This window comes from Montipora foliosa, chromosome 6 (genome assembly GCF_036669935.1).
Source record: "Montipora foliosa isolate CH-2021 chromosome 6, ASM3666993v2, whole genome shotgun sequence".
NCBI classification, from domain to species: Eukaryota; Metazoa; Cnidaria; class Anthozoa; order Scleractinia; family Acroporidae; genus Montipora; species Montipora foliosa.
In genome coordinates, this window is record NC_090874.1 from 10,107,626 (window position 1) to 10,130,125 (window position 22,500).

Here is a 22,500-nt window from a genome sequence, read left to right on the forward strand (position 1 = left end):
GGGTGAGGTTTTATTTGGATTCTGTGAGTCATTGGTCGGGAGTGGAGGAGTCATGTGCCCAACCGTTATGTACTGTGTGAACACTCACATATTCTTTAAAAACTAAACTTCCCACTTCGTGTGCTTTCTCGCGTGACTCGCTAGTGATTAACATCGAAACATAATTCAGGCTTAAAACGGGATTTGAACTCGTGACCTTAGGATTCGATGATAATTTCAAGACTTCACATTCTCTTCGCAATTCAAAATTTGTGCGTTATATGTAGGTCCGCTATCTATCGTGGCGAATATAATTGAAAGCATCGAAAAGCGGATCTCGTTGATTGGAATTAAACCTTACAGCCCGTGTGTTTATGAAACACTGAATCGTTTGTGTCTTTATGTTTCTTTTCAGAGCTTTATTGACACGATAACGGGGTTTCAATACAGGAATAAGAACATCTTTTGTAAAGCGAAATTGGTAAGCTACGCCATGAAAGTGAGGCGAAAATATGAATTATACTTTAATGCACTTTTCATATTCAGCATGAGGCAAAAAATGTAAACAAAGATTCCCCTATACACTGCACATTGGGTGAGAATTGACCAACCTGCTTTCCAGGGCTTCTCTCCGCTCGGCAGAGAAAAGCCCTGGGAACAAGGTTCATAATAGAGTTCTAAAGTGGTGACGTCATAAAAATTTAATTTTTTAAAATTATGGGATTGTTGGGATATTTTGAAAGAACAACATCTGAAAGGCCTAGTTGCCAAAAACTAGCATTGTTGGGCAAATTGTCCCTGAGATAGTAGTCACGCTTTGCTCTGATGACTCCACACAAATCCTTCTACATCTGACCCTGTTCCTAATGTTATGAACTGAAAATTGTGACCTGAAATGCTAATTTTTGGCGAGTAGGCCTTTTGGATGTTGTTCTTTCATAATACCCCGAAAAATCCCATAATTTCACAAATTTAATTTTTTTTGACGTCACGCTTTAGGACTCCGTTGACGGATTTGTCGGTAATTTTTTGCTCCTGGTATAGTTGCCAAAGACCATTTCATTTTTTAGGCTGACGAAAGAAATATATTGGCCAGAGAGGCTCTGGATTTCCTTCTCCAAGCTCTAAATGGAACAGAAGCGCACAGAGTGGGGCCTAATCGTGCGTGAGTGAGGATGTTGCTGAATGTATTGTTTTCATTCCATCCAGGGTTTTCGTTTGAGGCCGGAGGCCGGACGTTTGTTTATCATTTCAAGTCCGGTGCTGGCACTTTGACGCTATAAATTTGTACATTTTGTTGGCTTTTTTTTTCCTGTTTTTTTTTTTTTGTCTTTCTTTATGTGGACGCCAAGAACTTCAAACTAACGAGGAGCCACATCGCTTTAGTTTTCTTACTAAACGGAATCATTTATAGTAATTTATAAGGGCCCCAGTCCTCCTTGAGGGTTTGCTCTCCCGCCTGGCAATGGAAAATAACCTTGTCCGGTACTTTCATTATCAGATCCTGTACTTTGAAAACCTGTCGAAAACACTGTCCATCGCAAACACATACTCAATACTTAATCATAACCTCAATAATCATCATAGTTGTAACATGATATGGGTCGCTTTGCTCGAGTTCATTTAAGCAAGACTAGTTGTCAATATGGCTATCAACAAACACCAACAAAGAGAGAAAAGTGACTGGGAATTTAAAGCAAAAAGAACGACAGATGACGTCTCATAATACAACACATTGCTGAAAGGGGCTTTTTTATTGCACAAATTATCACAGACCTCCGAATGCGTCTACGCAGTGTTGATTGACAAATCATCCGCATATGCCTAAGGTACCACGCCTCTTCTAGTGCGTCTTTGTGGTTAAGATCTCTAGTTTAACTACCTGAACACTAGTTGGGGAGATTGTTTATAAAATCCCCAAAACCGCATGAAACTAAAACATGATTTTCTCCGACTTCAGTGCCACTGATTGTTGCTTATTATTGCTAGTTATTGTTGAGATACCGGTGTGTCCTGTCAAATAAATCATGGAATGTAGGACCGCGCCCAAGGAGGCTCAGTCTAGAGTGCACTATGTTGGTCTATGTTATAAGCAGAACCAGAGGAGACAGTAACCGTAACATTTATTATGCTTACTCATCCCATAATATTAAGGGAGTTACACAATAGGCTTTTTCCTGCAGAAGACCGCGGGATCCAACCCTGGGAGGACCACCATTCGGAGTCGGCCCAGTCTGTAGGACGTTATTGCCGACATGGAACTGATCTGGACTACTGATCGAGGACTCGGAGACCGGGGTTAAGTTTAATTTTTCTATTAGACTCCAACTTAAAACCCACGCAATTACTAATCAAAACGTATTACCTAATTAACAGGGAAAACTTTAATGTAAAGGCACCGTCACTCGTTATACAAAGGAAACTGCTAATTCTGCAGTTAAACACGGCACCACTTGTTTCTGTCAGTGTTAAGAAACAGACAGAAGTTGACATCACACCCGAGAACAATGGGACGAGAAAAAATCACACGAATTCGAATACGACCAGGACAACAGACAATAACCCGGTAAGGCATCGATCATTAAGTGACTAAAAGGATAAATATAGTTCAGTTCAGTTGTTCCAAAGATTGTAAACCGAGAGATGGATTGGCTTAACACTAGAATTTCTCGGTTATTCTTGCTTATTTCATGATTTGTGCCCCATATATAAAGACCTCAAAGCCCCAACTGAAAAACAATGCATGGAAATCAAAGTTGGGAAAACAACTGTTGAAATACAACAGTATTTTCTGAGTGTAGCGCAGAAAGTTACTGTCACAAAAAATAAACCCGAAGACGGCTACGAGAACACCACCAAAAACAGACCAATAGCTCTGCAATCCCGCACGTGCGTTTTACATTTTGGTCCATTTCCTCGCCGTTCTCGTCCTGACAACGACGCCAAATCATCAAAATTGAGGTTATATGGAAGACGTGATCACCTGATGAAAAATTATCAATTTTCTCTCCAAACAAACGTACTTTTCATTCCAATTTAATTTCTGGAAAGTTCATACACACTTTTCTATGCCGTCATGTTGCAGGGAGATGTTGCAGCGACATGTTCCAGCGACAAAAAGGTGTGTAGTACACACTGAGGAGACATTCATTAGGGTCGTGTTGCGTGACATGTAGCAGACAAAAAATCACATGCAACATTTGCACACACATGAAAATGTTTCAGGGATATATTGCAGCGATATGTTGCAGAGACGTCTCCCATTTGAACTTCATGGGACACATCGCGGGGACAAAATCATGCACCCCCAGTATCAGTTCACACGAGGGACATGTCGCTAGCTGCAACATATCCCTGAAACATGTACCCGCAACGTTTTTATGTGTGAGCACATATTGTGATTTTGTCCCTGCTATACATGTCCCCGCTAGTACACGTCCCTGCTACATGACCCCTCGTGTCTACCCACCTTAAAGCACTGATGGTGGGGATTCATCGTGAATGGGTGACTACCTTTTCTTTTTATCCCACCCTGCTATGGGACCTCAACCTTATGTCACCGCAGCGCAGGACGGGTACAGAAGAAGTTCTGGAACAGAATTTGTTACCTCCACTAATAGATAGCCTGTGTACAGCCGCCCGCTCTCCGAAAAAAAAAATCGGAGAGGAGCGTCTGTGATTTACCGTTAGTAATCGTGTTCCGGAATAATTTTGCATACATTATTAAGTGATCTACGCTGACCAAAATTTGCGTGGCTCATATTTCGTTGGAGCTAAATTCTCAAAATGATGGTCAATGAGGTAGATTTCAAACGTGCGTTGAAGAGCGTCTCCGATAGTTTTAAGATACCTCGGCTTTATAGCATAGAAGCACTCTTTAAAGGAAAGGATGTATTTGCAAGCCTTCCAACCGGGTACGGCTCTGATCTTCAGAGCAGCACAGATCGTTGCCGATGAGCTCTTATTTTCCTCGATGTGTTCACATCTCAAATCTTCCAGGGCATTACGCTTTGTAGATTGTGCTTGAGAATGGCTAGGCTGGTCCGAGCAGGGCGTTGGGATTACATTGACTGGTAAGGAATAGCGGGAGACGTTTTCGAGTGGACAATCTTTTGAATAGTGCTATATTCACTTCGTGAAGAGCGCTTTCGTTTCTTTTGCGCTGACAACAGTTCCTACAAATGTACGTCGAATCGATTTCCACTTTACACTCCATAGATAACAATTCCGCTCGTACTTTAAAAGAAAAACCTCTTTGACAATGAAAAAGATTTTTATTCGTATTTTGTACCGTGCTCAAAGTACACACGAACTCATCGCAAAATCTCTCACGGTGGTTCTCGCGGTGTTGATGTGGAGAAATAAAAATAAAAGCCAATCAAAACTCGTTGTTTCAATGATGTAATGATCGATGGGTAAAAACCAATCAAATCATTTTTCACTCATTCAAGGAAAAATCACGTGGTATGGAACACGATTATCAACGATAAATCACAGACGCTCCTCTCCTATTTTTTTTTTTTCGGAGAGCGGGCGGCTGTACACAGGCTACTAATAGAGCGACTTTGATATGACCTTGAAAAATAAACGTAAAAACAGAATGTACAAAAATGCAAAACATTTAATTGGCTTATCGAACAAAAACAATTGGCTTAGCGAACGCGGATGCAAACAACATCATCTCTCCATGGAACTTTCTGGAAAGTTTCGCTTTGACGTCATTCGAAAAGCAGTGATGTGATTGGGCAATCAACGAGTTTACTGCCCATATTAGGAGTTTTCTTGGCGGGAATAAGGAGAAGCTTAGTTTTAATCTAGTCAAACATTGGTCCGTGAAACAAATTGCGAACAATTTTTCAAGGTCATACGAAATGCGCTCTAACTACTCACATGCTAATTATAGTTGAGTCGACACAGGTGCGCTCCACTGTTAAGTATAGTTGTACGCAGAATACAATGTGTTCAGGGAGCAAGGATGGCACAGTCGGTTAGTGCGCGGCCTTGGTGCAAGAGGTCCTGAGTTCGATTCCCGGATCTCGCATCCTTGCTTCGACTTCTTTCCTTTCCGTGGAGCTAAGTAGCTTTAAATAGCCGTAAAACGGGGCACTGATGGAGAGGGGGGAGTAAAATGAGCGCACCGTCGACCTCAGGTTTGTCAGTTGAATTACTGTTACGAGTTATCGACGTTAAATATGGTTGCTTTACTTTTACTTTACTTTACTTTAGGGCCCAGATAGAATAAATTAAAATGCCCGTTTACAAACGGAGCAGCTTTAGCGTACGGCAAATGATGTTGAAGCGGGGAGAGAACAAATCAGTACTAGTAATTAATATGAAAAGAGCGTTGCATAGATTTGGTATCGTTGGAAATGTAAGGAGTAGAGGGATTAATCATGGCGGACACGGTGGTGTACCAGTCGAAACAGAAAGTAAAGGAAACGCAAGGTTAATTTTTACAGCAATGTGGTCGCCTTTTTTTAAAAAAAATGTAACATACTGTAAAGGACGTTTGATGTTTGTCTACATGTAAATTAAATGGTGTAAAGAAAAACGGTGGAAGGAATAAATTGGTAATCTCAACATAAATCTTCCCAGCCAGTGCTGAAGTCGCATTGAAAGCTGAATGTTATCCGATTTTCTTGCAGACCAAGGATCTCACAAAGGAACAAGTGAAGGCTTTTTTGAGACAGAACAATTGCACCGAGCTGACGTTTGATGAGGTACGGTGCTTAAAATTGTTGAAACAAGGTTGTAACTGCTAAAAGCGCTCGCGAATGTAACCTTCCAACACCACCTTGATAAGAAATGCAATTATTTATTTAATACGTATTATTTAATATGTAGTTGTGGGTTGCAACTGTAAAATAAGAAAGTGATATAAAGTATACCTCTTCAGTACTAACAGAGCTCAAGCCCGAGCTCGAAGCGCTTGGGCCATAAATCAACGGAAAAGAAAAAAAAAACTCATTAACAACAAGAGCCTTACAAGAAAATGCTGCATCAAAATTTCTAATTTAACGGACCGTACTGTAGAATGGGACCCACTAAATTAGCCAATCATAACACGCGTGCTATCTGGGAGATATAATGAAAACGTTTCAAATGTAAATGGTATGCTAGTGAAACTGGACATAGTTTATATAGATCATAGTTAATTGAGGAGAATGGTTATGAAACCCGGTTACGTAATTCATGCATAGTGTATGAGGGCAAAACAAAAATTGTGCACGATCGTGCACTTTCCAACCTAAATCATGCGCCCCCACCCCGCCCCCCAAAGACCCGTTTCCTTGGAGTGAGGTAACACAAAGTTGATAAGTTTATTTTTGGTCTCTTGTTGAATGCTATCACTTCGATATTCTTCAATCTCTTTGACAGGAAAATGACGTCTTCCGGTTTAAAGGAGACACTTCAAGTGAACACCTGAGGCACGAAAAAATTCAGACCTACTTGGAGATAGTTTTACTGTGTATTTCAATAGCAGCAATAATTCTAGCTCTTATAGTCCTGGTTATGCTGAGGTAAGCTGACGTACTTTCTCTTAACCAGGAGCTTACAACTCTAATGCTAGGTCTATGCAACGGCATTTTCACAAATCAAGCTATTTTTAGTCGAGTCCTCAAATGAGATTTGGTTTGCACCAGTGACCATTCTCAATTCCATAGGTCGTAACTTCTCATGCAAGAATTGTCGTTAGCTGGAGCCCGTTTCTCGAAAGTCCCGAAAACTTTTCGGGCCCGAAAAGCCATTTGTGAAACTGCCAACCGCTTGTTTTGGAAAGCCGATCTTTTAACATGTTTTTAAGGTAACAAAAAGAAAAATGACTGTGAAGTTTGACGAATTAAATCCTCTGCATTCTTCAGATACAAGGGGATTGTGACACCCGAAAATGGCCCGTAAAGTTTCGGGACTTTCGAGAAACGGGCCCCTGCACTGAAGGTCTGGTTTCGCGGGAAAATCAATCTAAAATTTTACCACTCGTAATCTGATTGGCTAATTTGCAGTTGTCCATAATTTGTCACGCAATGTAATAGCCAATCAGGAACGCCCATTTTGGGAAATAAACCAATTATATTGTGAGAAAGTTATAGACAACGCTTGCTCTTTCTTCGTGTCTTGATTTTGGTCACGCTCTGAAATAAAAACTTTCTTTGGCGTTGAATATTGCGGTAAAAAACAAATCGAAAGTGGTTCAGCGTTGTCTGTACTCTTATCGACGACGATATTCGTCATCACAGACTGTGATCACGAATATCGTTGTCGATAAGAGTACAGACAACGCTGAACCACTTTCGATTTGTTAAATAGCTCGGTTTGTAAAGATGCCGTTCCACAAATACAATGAAGTTGTACTGTCCTAGCCATGGCCTCCTGGCTTATACATTTTACGAACGGAGAATAAATCAGGGAGTTCAACCTTATTTCTATGGGGCGCCGATTGTAAATTAATTTATTTACCGTAATATTCTCAATTTTTTCATTATTTAATAAATAAAGTTTTGTGGTATGATACCATACTTTATTGTTTGATATAATAAATCCTGATTTCAAATCATTCGTTTATTATTTGATGTAAGAAATCCTGATTTCAAATCATGTGTTTATGATTTGATATAATAAATCCTGGTTTCATATCATGCGTCTATGATTTGAAATCACGACTTCATGATTTAAATCTAACTTTTAGATTTGATATCAGAGAAATCATGATTTAACTTAATAAGTTTGATTTAACTTAATACCTAATCGGTGCTAGCGAGTACATGTGACAAGTCACACGATCATCTATTGCGCGGGAAACCACAAACATGTCGGATGAACTTTCAAGGTCAATTGCTTCTGCCGTATCCCAGGCAGTTCAAAGGGCGGTCGATGAGGCTCTATCACGTCTTCCAAGTCAGGAAGTCACTTCAAGCTCCACCTCAAGCTCCACCTCGACCACCACATCGAGCTCCAATTCAAATGCTCAAGAGGTACGTACATGTGCTGGCCGACAAACGGTCATTGTGTTCGTCTGGAATCTCGTGTGTTATTTAATACTGAATATTTGGCCATTTTCATATTTCCTGTCTTACTGTAATGTTTGATGCAGGTTTCTGTGGTTTGCATGTTGTTCCAGCAGCTCAATAAAAGTTGAGTTTGGAACAGAAATCCCCCGCCTTTTACACATTGTATTTTCTCACCGTTGCGTGACTTTGTTGGTAGTCGCGTCAACGACTTGAAACGAAACCTCACAGCTTGTCATAATTAACTTCCGGTTTCACTTTATGGAGTGTTTATTTGTATGGGGAAACTGATAAAAGGTAGATCAGTAACAATTGTTTACCACCCTTTCAGTTCATGTTGCCTTGTTCTTTGTCGACGGCCAGTCATGGAGAGCAACCTCGTTTGTTAAATGAAGGCACAAGGTAAAATATCTTTCATTAATGAACACTGTTTAATGTACATGTATACGATATAAAAATGTAATTATGAAATTGGACTCTGCTGGTCTCCAGTTTGAAAAAAGTACGAAGCAAAAGGTATCTAATGAGTAACTATGGAAAACGATTTCGGTTCTCACTCAGTGAACGTTCTTAGCGCCCTAAGTGTGCCTTTTGCAATCTTTTATTACAGACATCAGAGAAGAGCTGGTAGACCACAAAAGACAATATCCAAGGAACTCTTGAGAATCTTCTGCTTTTGAAAGTCCCCATTTCGGGAGTGGCACGTTTTTTTGAGGTATCGCGGCCAATCGTTTACAAAGCAATTCGGGATTACGGCATACACTATAGAAAATTTACCGATTTATCGGATTCTCGACTGGAGGAGATAGTGGCGTCCGTTAAAGAGAATCATCCACGCGCTGGTGAAGTGATGTTGCAGGGTCATTACGAGCGCAGGGTTTGCATGTACAGCGTAACCGATTACGTACAGCTATACATCAGAGTGATCCCTTGGGTGCAGAGGCAAGACGAAGACCACCTATTCGTCGACGTGTCTATTCGGTTCCATTCCCAAATTATTTATGGCACATAGACGGTAATCATAAGCTAATTAGGTGGCGAATGGTTCTCCATCATGCCGTCGACGGCTTCAGTCGCCTCATTGTTTTTTCCCGCTGTTCAGCAAATAACAGGGCTGCAACTGTTCTTTCTCTATACCAAGAGGCAGTACGACAATGCGGACGTCCGTTCAGAGTCAGAACGGATCATGGGGGGGAAAATGTCGCTGTATGGAACGACATGGTAAATGCTTGGGGTGAGGAAGCAAGACCCGTTGTCGTCGGCAGCTCCGTAGATAACCAGCGCATCGAGCGCCACAATCGTGCTGTTAACGAGCAAGTGTTTATTGGCTTCAAACACGAATTTTATGAGCTTGAGAGGGAAGGAATTTTGGATCCTTTAAACGAGACAGATATGTTTTGTCTACAGTACGTATACCTGCCAAGAATAAACAGGAGACTGACAGAATTCACTGATGCTCATAACAATCATGCCGTGTCAACAGAGAGGAACAATTCCCCGGCTCAGTTGTTTTGGTTAAATCTCCATCTTACTGCCTTTAGAGGAGGCAGGTCTTCTGACGATGCTTGGCGTGGTATGAACGTCCGAGATTTGATGTCAAGTCAAACTCTTCCACACGTGCAAGTTCCTGATACAAGTAATCCTCTTAGCCACGAATCTTACCTCCGACTGCAACGTAATGTGGACCCTCTCTCCTCGCCCAGCGGCAAAGATCTATACCGCTGTGCTGTGCAAATGGTGGGAGAAATGATGCAACAACAAGACAGCGATGACTAAACTTGATGTCGATAACAATTTGTTAACCCTTTATTTTACTGTACATTTTTATTCTGGGCTGTAACAGCGCAAAGCCGAGGTAACCATTAATCAAAGCTCGTAACATCACGGTCACTAGAACTGAAGCTTGCAAACCAACTGGAAACCGTAAGCTATCCAGGGCAAGTTTTTGGTGTTTGTGAGACTTACCAGGGGGTGAGAGAGGGGAAAAAGTGTCTCCCCCATTACTGGTTTCGTAAATTGTTCCGTGTAAAAGAAGTTGCCTCCCTCCCTCCCCCTCACAGTCGTCTGGGCTCAACAGCATTAAAAAGCGATAATTGTCTATAATAAAGTTTAATTTCAGGTGCTGTAAAAACAGCTCCGCAAAACTAACACTTGCCACAAGAATGAACTGAACATAGTAAACTCATAACAGTGATACAACAATTAACTGCAATAATTACGTACATCAATAAAATATTTCAAATTCACACGCGGACATTTACTGTCGATTAGTACGAGTAATATACCAAAAGTGTACTGTTCAAGCGTATCCAAAGCATGGGAAATTTTTAATCGCAAAATCCATCTTTCGTTTGAATTCTTCATACTCTGAATAGCAGACAGGAAGCCTAATAGTATTCGAGCACGTATTGGCCATTGGAAAGGGCTCATCATCTGAAAACGTTATGGCGGCGGGTTCATCAAATCCCAGTGGTGGTGGTCTGCTTGCCCCAGTTACGAATACCAGCACTTCTTCGATGGAAGCTTCCGCGTCGTTTGCTGCAGGAAATTGATTCATTATAAGGGATTGTATATTGGTCGATTATAACAGAATTGTGAAAATATCAAGGAATCAACTTTCCCGGGGGTGGGTATTACCCTATGTAAGTCTTTTAGGTATTGAACCGTTTTGGTCTCAAGACGGATATAAATTTGGACCATTATGGTCTCAACGTTCAGCGGAACCACAAGAGCGTACAAACGTGTTTGTCTCTTCAACTTCACATGAGTACAAGATAAAAGTAATTGACCAAAAGATATCAGTTGCGGATAACTTTACCGATTTTTTGGTTGCCTTCACTTCCGAAGACTCGGGCACTGATCCCAAAGGTCTGAGAGCAGGTGTGGTAATATGAGTATCTTTTGCTTTAAAATAGGGTCAGGACTTGGCGAACAATGACACATAGTCACACTTTCAGTGAATTCATACTGTTGTGAAGTCTTTGTACAAACACGTAACTTTAACTCTCCCCTCCACGGAGGCTTAAATAGCATTTTGGACACTAACTAGAGGTGTCACTCTAATAGGTAACAGGTTCAACGATTAGACCTTTTCCCGAGAGAAAAGTATGACCTCTCAAAAGAGTTTTGCCAAAGTAGAGGTTTCACCATGTTTCAAAGGAATTCAACGAAAGGGACTCTATTACTTTGTGATGAAATATGTCGTGTAAAAATTCAGAATGTACAAGTAAGATCGCGATATCATACTTGTAACGCGAATAGAATTGATTTCGTGACATAACATTGCAGAATTTGTACGCAAAGTCTGTAGCGAATTTACCGTATGCACTAGAGCTCACTAGTGTAACAGCATACATATCTCTTTACTTACGCTAAGTAAGGGGAAAGAATGCACAATTTGGTAGTCATAATTTAATTTAGGTGTATTGCAACGTTGCAACCAATTTAGTATATTGTATGGTAACTTACCTTCACAGTCTTGGAGATAGTCTCTCCAGTACACAATAGCCCTCTGCTGGGCTGCGTAACGGTTTGACCTTGGTTCGGCATATTCGATGTGCAACAAGGCGTCCACCATTGCGGCCGTTAGGGGTGTGTCAGAAGGACACAGGCACTTCGAGAATTCTTTGGGATTTTCTTTTATTTTTTCGTATACCCCCAATGTGCGCAAACCATCTATTAGTTCTTCCAACAGGTAATGCGCACTATCCAAAAGGACGTGGAGAGCAATTATTTTTACGAAATGGTCCTTTTCAACGGTGTTTCTTGCTTGTGTCTTGGACCCAAGCGCAAGCAAAATTTTTTGAACATGGTCTTCATGTAAAACTGTGTTGAGCTCTTCTATGTCGTTTGCGGTTGCTATCTAAAAGGGGAATAAAACCAAGGCTGTTACTTTATCGTAATTTCAAGAGTAATAGTGATCATTTGCTTACAAGAGTGCTGATTAAGTGTCACAAGTGGTACTTTGCGGAGACAGTTCGATATTGTAGTTGTACAGCGTTAGTTTACCTTTGACAAGAAGCCCGACAACCGATCGTCATGGTTGTCGTTGAGGTCTGCCTTAGTGAAGTCGACACCGTGTGCTATGGCATGGTACAGAGTTGGGCTCAAGAAGTTACCACCGGGGCCTCCGTGTACAAGTGACCAGGCCAAAATTACACCCACAAGGCGATAGTGTCCCTTTTCCCTAGCTGGAAAATTGGGTTAATTAGTTACCTTCACACAATACATGCATATAAAGCCAAAGTAGTAGGACAACTTGTACGTTGTGATTTACCGTCAGAGTTGGGCACGAGAACGCGCCTATCTGCTGGTCCACCAAAAATCCCTGAATGTTCGTTCGCTGCCTTTACCAGCAAACGAAGAAATTCTCTGCGAGGCCCACCGATGTCAACTGCACCTTCGCTGTTCCCAAAATCGTCCGCGAAACAGACGGAAATGATTGCGCTTGGACTGAAACGTTTCCTCTGCAAACATCGGCAGGAATCTTCCCAGATGTGACCACGCCTAACGTTGACAATTGTTTTCCCCTCATTATTGACTCGAGCTGTTCTTAAGTCCTGCAATATTTCCTCCAGGTCCTGTCCAGGATTGCTGTCTCTGCCGTATTGAAAAACCAACAATATCTATCATATTAATCAGGAACATAATCAAAATAAAAAAATCACCAGGGATACATAATAACCATTAGTAGTCAAAATATCAAATGTAATATAATCACCCGTATGTTAAGAGAATTACCTTGTGCTAAGCTCCAGTGCAAGCATTACGTCCCGTTGGTACTCCTCGTCCTCGTCACTGAGGTTTGGAAAAGGGTCGTCGTTCAGTATAGGAGCTACGATAACAAAAGCAACATTTGCCAAAATAAATCAATAGGCTCACAAAAAAACTATCTCGTTTTATCGTTTTATAGTTAGGAGTGTCGAAAACAGATCGGTGCCCAATTGTGAGTGGCCGGAAAAAACTTCAATAATACCCCTTCGCTAATTTACAGAGATCGAACGCTGTTACAATTTTGCAATGTTTGAATGAAGATATACTTCCCGTGCCAGTCCAAAAAGGTTGAAAACTAAAATTATTTCGAGCAAGTGTATTTTTCCTTGAGAAAAAAACCATTCAAACTGATGTATAACGGTTTGGTGAATGTTCCATTAATCTCAGGTTGGAGTTGTTTTCTCTCATGGGGAAATAAGAAAAATCCAGAAATAATTCTGCAATACAACTACGCATTTGCGAATGTTTGATAAGATATATTTACCTGTAAGAACCCGGTTCACTTTGAGTTCTTGTAGCGCTTGTAGTGCATCTAACTTCTGCGGTACTTGTTGAGTCTGAAGTGCTTTCAGTAAGTGCATTACTTATAGTGCTCGTAGAACTTGAAGTGCCCACAGGGCTTGCCAAGCTTGTGGTAGCGGAAGTGTCCCGTGTATCCGTGGTATCTGAATTTTCCAACTGAGGTGTCAAATCAGGCATACTGTCGTATATGGTAAGCTGGTATGGGTCATCCTTAAAGTTGAGAACAGGAGAAACGTGGTAAGAAACCATATTGTTTGATATGGACATTCCAGGTATACTACTTGGTACAAGATAGAGTTAACGGCCTTCTATTTCTTTTTGGGTTGTATGTCAAGTGTGATAGGAACATTACTGAAACTCTTTTACCTAAAATAGCCAGGCTAAAACACAATACACTTTTTTTTCCGGGTGGAGTCGACGAAGAAAGAAGTAATAACAGTAACCTACATTTTCACACGGCCACATCAATGGAAGTCTCTTTGCCATTATGTATAGAGATCCCTGTGAGCACAGAGAGACAACCTCGGGAGCGCTCCATTGAAAAGAACTCGACGTTTGTGGGACGGTTAACTTTTTGGTTCCCTGCATAGTGCTGAGGGAAAAGGAAAACGGTGAACAAAGCCATAAGCAAATTGGAACACATCTGGCAGTCGTTAACAACACCAAACGTAGTCTGCAAACGCAGACGGATTCCCGGTCGTTGTTTTCATGAATCCACCTGTATTTTTCGGCGGCGCCACACAACCACAATCAATCCGTCTACTTTCACAGGCTACACAAAACCCAGTGAGTGTGGTACCTCAAATAGATATAAGGCAATACTTCGCCCTGAGACAGGCCAAACGCCGAGACGAAAACGCTGCTGACTTTTGCCTCTACTTGCGCTGCTTGCCATACCGAGTGTAATGCTATTTTCCCAATAAGGCCCATTTCCGCCAGTTTCGACCTCTTGTCTCCGCGAGGAATCGGAACGAGGATATTGTCACCCAGCTGATGGGGAAGGCAGATTATGTCCTTGTCATAAAATTTCACCGGTCTCGGTGTATTACTCCTTTTTCGTTTACTTGGCGGCGGCAGAGATCCGGACGCGCCACGAAAAACGGTCGGTAGTGGGGGTCGCCTTTCCAATGCTGTAGTCCTTCCATGCTACAGATGAACAACCAAAATGTCATTCGCCTTTTTAAACATGACATAAAATCTTTATAAATTGCAGTTATGTGTGACGCAATTCAACGCAGCAAGAGACAGTTTCTTTAAGAATAACCTAATATATATCATCTATGCTAGCTGTAAGGTTTCGTTTCAAGTCCTTGAAGAGTGATAACCTGGCGACTATCAACAAAGTCACGCAACGGTGAGAAAATACAATGTGTAAAAGGCGGGGGATTTCTGTTCCAAACTCAACTTTTATTGAGCTGCTGGAACAACATGCAAACCACAGAAACCTGCATCAAACATTACAGTAAGACAGGAAATATGAAAATGGCCAAATATTCAGTATTAAATAACACACGAGATTCCAGACGAACACAATGACCGTTTGTCGGCCAGCACATGTACGTACCTCTTGAGCATTTGAATTGGAGCTCGATGTGGTGGTCGAGGTGGAGCTTGAGGTGGAGCTTGAGGTGGAGCTTGAAGTGACTCCCTGACTTGGAAGACGTGATAGAGCCTCATCGACCGCCCTTTGAACTGCCTGGGATACGGCAGAAGCAATTGACCTTGAAAGTTCATCCGACATGTTTGTGTTTTCCCGCGCAATAGATGATCGTGTGACTTGTCACATGTACTCGCTAGCACCGATTAGGTATTAAGTTAAATCAAACTTATTAAGTTAAATCATGATTTCTCTGATATCAAATCTAAAAGTTAGATTTAAATCATGAAGTCGTGATTTCAAATCATAGACGCATGATATGAAACCAGGATTTCTTACAACAAATAATAAACGTATGATTTGAAATCAGGATTTATTATATCAAATAATAAAGTATGGTATCATATCAAAAAATATTATTTATTATATAATGAAAAAATTGAGGATATCGAGGTAAATAATTTATTTACACCATATATTTCAATATTCTTTTCCGTTAAGGTTGAAAAACTCTGAGCGGTTGTTTATACACAAAAGTCTCCTTTTCGCGCTGGGCCTCGGAAACCTCGTGTTTGTTCTGGATAAAACCTCGTTCGACACGAGACAAGAGCACCCGGTGAGTAGTTATCACTTCATGATACTCGATCACTAATTATACAAATTAGATATACAATGTAGCATCATGTAAACCCACTTATTATGTACTCGACAGAATATCGCGTTTCTGATTGGTCAATGACTCTTTTCGTAAATTAAGCAGTAGAGGGCTTTTTCCGTGTTTACAAAGCCTCATCTAAACACGAGGGGGAGTTGGGTGAATTCGAGACAGTTATGCAAACCCGAGACGCAGTCTCAGAAACGTTAAATTTCGACTGCTGCTTTTATAAAATATTTCTCAAAAATAATTCGACAAATGAAGGAAATGCTGTTTTTTTTACTTGTTGATCGAAACAGATTTTCTTGATACACGCCCATATATTTCCATATATTTCTTACCAGCCAATCAAAACGGGCGTCTGACAACACAGAACCAATCAAAATTCGTGTGATGTCACAGCTATGTTAACGTACTCTCATCTAAACACAGCTATTGACCAATAAGAGTGTGCGTACTATCCTAATTATTTTATAATAGGTTATAGAGTGCAATACTCTTTAATGGTTACCAATTATCACCATATTTTTAACCTTTTGACGACAGTGTGAGCATAGAGATGTGAATCTTTCATTCCCTATTTTTACTGAGAAACCGCTCCGAACCAATTTCTTTTTCGGGATACTTCACGCATATCGTACAACGTGAACAAGATGGGATAATTGCAAAAGACTTGCGATCTTTTGAGGTAACGTTTCCGTAGATGTCGCCGTCGTGGATCTTAAAGTCTCCTTGCGTATAAAATGTGAGCGCACATCGGCGAATTTTAACTTTATATGATAGTTTCAATTGTTCCTGGATGGTTCGGCACGTATGGAGAAGTTGAACTATTTGGAATAACGAAGAAAGAGTTTAAAACGTGAACCGTAACCATTTTTAATCATGTTGTCGTTAAGGATGGCGTCGTAGATCCTAGATTCCTTAATGTGTATTGTCCTTCTTGAACAAAACCGACAACAGGCGTCCTCGTGAGATAACGGTCACGCAAAGTTATCATCCAAGTAAAGTTTGTGACGTTACGATTACCAATGAAGATCACGATTTAATTTGAAGGCGTTACAAAATGCCGTGAAGAAATATTATGATAACTTTAGTCACTTTAATCAAGTGTAGGATGAACTATGTCACAAGACCAAGTAATGCAACGTAACCAACACCTTCATCACGATAAAAGAAGATAACGAAATTATATAACCAAACGGAACGATAACTGGAGTCACGATATGTCACAAAATCACATAACGCAGAATAACGATGACGCGGAATCACCGTTTAAAGTGAAACTGAACACTTTTAAGCCACATTGTGTAGGCTAATTGTATATTTTCAAAAAAATCCCTAGCCATCTTTTTTCTCATTCTCTATTTTGTTTTTAAGAAGAGTCTTTGTTTTGTTTGGCAGGCTCTTTGTTCTGCTGTAGCAGTGGTCCAGCATTATCTTCACACTGCAGTATTCACGTGGATGCTGGTGGAAGGCATTAATCTCTACATCAAACTGGTCAAAGTTTTCTCAGTTAAAAAACAATATGCTATGTACTTGGTGATTGGATGGGGTAAGAGAAAAGTCCTTAGCGATGTTTGGATTTATGCCGAGAACACTCTGCTTAGCCCGGCTTTGTTAAAAGGCATGATCATTCATAGAAAGACAGTTCCTTGTCAGCATTCTTAATTCCAGGCACTCTTTCATGTTTGCGGCTTAAGGAGGCTCCCTAAGACTTTTAGGGCCGGGCACAAGCTGGCCACTAGTAAGGCGCGTAAACCCTGCATCGCGCGTGTTTTTCTGATTTTTGTGACGTGTGAGTGACCAAATCTGTAAAATTAACTGCTAATTTTCTCGCGTTCCCTTCCGTAAATGTTGTTTTTTAAATCGGCTCAGCTCTAACAGTTCCTATCAAATATTTTATATTTGTTAAAGTTTGTCAAAGCCAATCGAATATATTTAGAAAAATGACAAATTACAGAATATTTGCAAAACCGTCTGAACAACCGTAACTTTTTACTACTTCAAAATGTCAGGCAATATCTTTTCCATAATGTTGCAAAGAATAAAAAAAAAATTCACGGAAGGAAAGTATAAATATTAAGGAGTTCGAATTCAGGCCAAAAATAGGAATATATCTGCCCGTCATAAGATGTGATGTTGCCATGGTAACGGCCATAATCCAAAAACTGACACCCCAAAAATAAGCCTCATTACATCGGTACCCATATTGTGTCTACATGGAATACGTTAAGAGAAATTAACTAGGTTTCCTTTTGTAACTCGTTCCCTGTAGTGAGGGTATTCGCAAATACTCTCGGGAGCCACCTTGAGCAATTGCTAAGACTTTCTAACGCTCTGGTAGCACATTCTAAGAATGTCAAAAAACACACGTTGTTAGATTCTCGTCTAACGCTGTTGCGTAACGGTGTTAAAAAGCCCGTCAAACACTTTCAAGTTTAGTGCGGTAATTTGAATCTCTTATGGTGGTCACACATTAGAGCAAACTGAGCTGAAATTGAAAGTGTTCTCATAGTTTAGTATAATTTATTTCAGTTTCATCAACAAGTTGGTGAGAATCACACCACAGAGCAAAGTACTAATTGATAGTGTGTGCCCTTTACAAGGACAAATCAGGACGCAGGGACATGCGCTGTGCCGTTCTCTCCTCTCTTTCAGTCTTAATAGTGTGAAAAAATTGTCACATAAAAATTGCTCGTGTAAACGGGGCTTTAGTGTGGGGTGCTTAATAAATCGATTCAACCAGTCCAAAATACTCACTTCTTCAGATTTTCATATTCTCTTCCAGTCCGGTAACAAGAAAACAATCGATAGAATTTGTTTTACGAGAGAAGTTACTCATAGCATTCTGGTCTTAACAGTATATTGCGCCATCGTGCCAAATGCTTATAGCACGAATGTTCAATTCTCCAGGAATCCCAGCAGTCATTGTTGGATTAGTAGCAGCAATCCGACCCAGTATATTTGACATGGGTCAATCTCAGACCGCCGAAGTCACATGTGGAGCACTAAATCTCACTGTCTATATCGAGCGGACAAGGTATCATTAACATAAATGTTTTAAGATGTAACGGGCCCGTGGGGAGGATGGCAAGCTAGTTGCTTGGCGAGGGGTGAAGGACAGTCCTCAGTAGGCAGGATTCAAACCTACGACCTCCGTAACACCGGTCGGATCCTCTACCTGGGCCCGGTTATTCGAAAGCCGATTAACTTAATCCAGGATTAGCGTAACATTTGTTTCTTGTTTTCAACTTTTTAGTGAAAGTTTCTTTTGCTTATTTTGGTTTTTCAAGATTGACCTCTTCTAATGTAATGTTGTGCCGAATATCAGCGTTGAACAGAATTTGGGAGTAGAAAAATAAACTCCGTGGTTATTTTTAATCTGGGATTTGCATTAATCGGCTCTTGAACAACCGTGCCCCGGGGACTGTTTCTCGAAAGTCCCGCAACTTTACGGGCCATTTTTCGGGTGTCACAGTTCCCTTTGTGTCTCAAGAACGGAGAGGATTTATCCGGAGGAGTGAAGTAGTCAAACTTCACAATCTTTTTTTTTTTTTGGGGTTTCCTTGAAAACATGTTAAAAGCTCAGCTTTCCAAAACAAGCACTTGGAAGTTTCACAAATGGTTTTTCGGGATTTTCGAAAAACGGACCCCTGGGGAGCTGGATGGTTTGTAGTTGCTCAATGGGTAGAGCATTCGACGGGTTTTACGGAGGTAGTAGGTTCGAATCCTTCCCAGGCCTCCGATTTTTCAGTTGCCCTTTCTCCTGTTGCCAAGCAACAAGGCTTCCGTGCTCATTGTCTTGTTTTGTTCAGAATAATTCTGTCCTTTTATTGTGATGGTTCAATTATTGGCAAAGTTTACAGTGCGAATTTCTCAATAAAGAAGACAAATGTATATAATATATCACAATTGTTCAAGATGGCGACGTCCGGGGAATTTGAAGTGAAAATAAGTAATTCTAAAATTTGTTTTTTTTTCCATACAAACACTTTTTGAGAAAATTGTCGAAAAAAATTTGATTGCAAACATTATTTTGTTCTGCTTAAAATATTCATTAGTCAGACTGGAGGTTCACTTTAACAGTTTGAAGTTAGAGCAGCTTTTTCGTGCTCGTCAGCAAAGCTCATCAAGAAGCCGATTTGTTTCGTCGACGAAACCCTTCAAAATCATCGTTTCTCAGTTGCATGCAACCTGCTACAGCAAAGGACCTAACTATACCAATAAGCTTAGACACTTCATTGAAGAGTAACAATTTTAGTTCTTAAATCTTTAACAATTATTCCTTTAGCGAACGCTGGATGTGACGTGATAAAATGCCTTGTCACATACGGGGCAAAATTACTGAATGCTGATTGGCTGAGACGGAGGGCAGTTGCTTATCCGAAGCAAGCGAAGGGACAATTCTGACTCTGATTAAACTGCTTTTTATCCGCATGTAAGATACAGTTTAATTAAATTAAGCTCTATTTCTGTTGACAGCATCGATTTATTGAATTGAACTTTATCCAAATGAAAGCTTGTTAAGTTGGTTGTCATTTGTCGTGGCATTGAACGAGCTTCCCTCAATAATTTTGCCCTGTATGTGATAAACATGTAATCGCATTGTGCCCTGGTGCAATGAAGGATTAATTTCACTTGTATTTTTCAAAGTTTTCCAAATTGCCCTCGACGATCGTCGCGTGAAAATGTTGAAAATACGCGTGAATGCCCTCGGGCCCATGCGATTACATATAAATTATATACAAAGAGGCACGTGGCGTCGAGTAGGTTAGAACTAATCTCATGTATATTCAACAAGCGCGAATGCAGCTATTATTGTAATTATAAAAGTTCATTAATTCCGAACGTTCGGATACTCGGAAATGTCACTTCCCGTTAGAAGTTTTTCAACAGAGTAACACTCGGCGCATTCATACGGTATATTAGTTGTTATGAAATTTTCAATCTCGAATGTTGCATTTCTAGCTTTCTGATTCAAGTTGGCTCACTAAATCTTGGTTATCAGCTCATACACCGTAATGACCTTATATGGAAACTGATTGCCCTCGTCGTTTTGTAAAAACTTAGACAACATTCGGTCGTTCTGTACGTAAAACATTTCAAAATTTATAGAAAATTTAATAAAACGCTTATTCCATTCGCGCTTATTGGACATGAGACTGTTTATAGCCAACTCGGCGCTAAGCCCCTCGTTGGCTATTTACCACCATCTTGTATCCACTCAGAACGCTGTAAGCGCAATATCTGAAGTTGAGGTAATAACTGCACATATTTTTTTTTCATTAGATGCTGGATGAACGGAAGCCTTTGGATTTACAAGGGACCCGTATTGGCTATTCTCCTGGTATGAAAGCTAACTGGAGTAATAATATAACCTGAAAAAATGACTCACTCCTGATCGGCTAAAACCGAGTAAAATTCTCGTGCAACAGGGTTCCGAATTTGTAACATAATTCCAAATTTGTTAATTGTACTGGTAAAGGACGTTTAAACGATACTGTTGTAAAAGTTTGAATTTGACTGACGTAATCTGTTTCAACCCGTCAGTTAAATGAACTTCATAGAAAATCAAAGCGTTCGCTGTCAAAATTTCCCTTGACTGTTTAGATTTTCTGTCTTCCTCTTTTCCATGTATGTTATTTATAAGTAATCACATGACTTCTTGTGTAACTTGTTATAAAGAAGCAGTTGTAAATTTTTCAGATCACAAATTGCTCTCGCTCAACAGGCTGTATCAATAATCTTGTTAATTTGAGAAATTTACTCGCGCTTATTTCTACCAAAGTGCCTTCAAAAACGTGTGATTGCTTATACTGATGGCATTTTGAAGATCATCTTTTTTTCTTTTTTGGAGTACGGTATTTGAATCATCGGTTTCCTTTTTGTTTGTTTGATTTTTCTTTAGGTCAATTTTGTGTTGTTTGCTATTCTTCTTCGTGTAATCTTTGGGAAAATATCTACCAAGTATGGCAACAATCGAGTGATCATCGCAAAGTAAGAATGTACATTAACTGAAAAATAAGGTGAACTAATACTAAAAGGAGGTCATAACTGAACCAAATGATGTTTTATGTTGTTTGAATTATCAGTAATTATTTCATGAGTTCTTGTGTAATACAAGTGTCGAAAGACAACAGGGATGGCGCAGTGGTGAGCGCTTTCGCCTCCCAACAGGCAATGTGACCCAGGATCGATTCCCAGGCTGGACGTCACATGTGGGTTGAGTTTGTTAGTTCTCTACGTTGCTCCGAGAGGTTTTTATCCGGGTACCTCAGTTTTCACTTTTCCTCAAAAACCAAACTACGATTTGATGTGAGTTGATTTGATTTCTGTACAATTATTATTATTATTATTATTATTATTATTATTATTATTATTATTATTATTATTATTTCATTTAGAGCACACTTGCGATAAACATCGATGGTTGGTTTTCTGTTTTTTTGCAGGAAAGGTCTTAGGAGCATTATTGCTCTCCTGCCTTTGCTTGGTGTCACTTCCTTGTTGGGCTTTTTCATCGAGTTCCACTACGCACTGACCTACGTGTACATTTTGCTGAACTCTACACAGGTAAAAATAATATTAAAGGTAACTTACTCGGAGCTTGAGTAAGTGCGGGGTATTGAAACCTCGGCACTGACGATGCATACGTGGAGGTTTGTCGCTGGGTCTCTGCGACCCTTAACCAGCACTTGACCACACCCCGCTTTGTTTTAAAACCCTGTAATAACCCGAAAATACCCTCTTTTATTCCACAATTATTTTGTAAAAAAAACCCACTACATTGCTCGCCTTGCTAAAGTTAAATGCCATTTGCCTGGAATCTTTTCCCAGATGCATTTCTTGCAATTGGCCCGCGACGGGCTCGTACCTCCCTTTTCCTTCGTTGCAACATTCCGAACATCAGGAACAGCAGCGTTAATCATGACCCACTTGTGCTCTTTCTTGAGCACGAGGATGAGATC

General features: G+C 40.3%; 1 protein-coding gene and 2 pseudogenes across 5 annotated transcripts in view; 2 read left to right on the forward strand and 1 right to left on the reverse strand.

Moving 5' to 3' along the window:
* LOC138006624 (uncharacterized) overlaps nucleotides 1-22,500 on the forward strand; it is a 75,214-nt gene that overhangs the window by 42,190 nt on the left and 10,524 nt on the right. For 4 of the 5 annotated variants that reach the window (XM_068853068.1, XM_068853066.1, XM_068853067.1 and 1 more), the window contains 12 exons: nucleotides 395-460; nucleotides 1,050-1,144; nucleotides 2,356-2,545; nucleotides 3,065-3,100; nucleotides 5,625-5,699; nucleotides 6,358-6,500; nucleotides 15,379-15,493; nucleotides 16,934-17,084; nucleotides 18,446-18,572; nucleotides 20,822-20,879; nucleotides 21,441-21,529; nucleotides 21,985-22,105. In XM_068853068.1, the coding sequence (XP_068709169.1) occupies nucleotides 395-460; nucleotides 1,050-1,144; nucleotides 2,356-2,545; nucleotides 3,065-3,100; nucleotides 5,625-5,699; nucleotides 6,358-6,500; nucleotides 15,379-15,493; nucleotides 16,934-17,084; nucleotides 18,446-18,572; nucleotides 20,822-20,879; nucleotides 21,441-21,529; nucleotides 21,985-22,105 (1,266 nt within the window). The remainder of the gene's footprint in view (nucleotides 1-394; nucleotides 461-1,049; nucleotides 1,145-2,355; nucleotides 2,546-3,064; nucleotides 3,101-5,624; nucleotides 5,700-6,357; nucleotides 6,501-15,378; nucleotides 15,494-16,933; nucleotides 17,085-18,445; nucleotides 18,573-20,821; nucleotides 20,880-21,440; nucleotides 21,530-21,984; nucleotides 22,106-22,500) is intronic. The other variant, XM_068853069.1, reaches the window with a different exon arrangement.
* On the forward strand, nucleotides 8,254-10,001 carry LOC138008754 (uncharacterized; annotated as a pseudogene).
* On the reverse strand, nucleotides 11,352-13,457 carry LOC138008467 (G2/M phase-specific E3 ubiquitin-protein ligase-like; annotated as a pseudogene).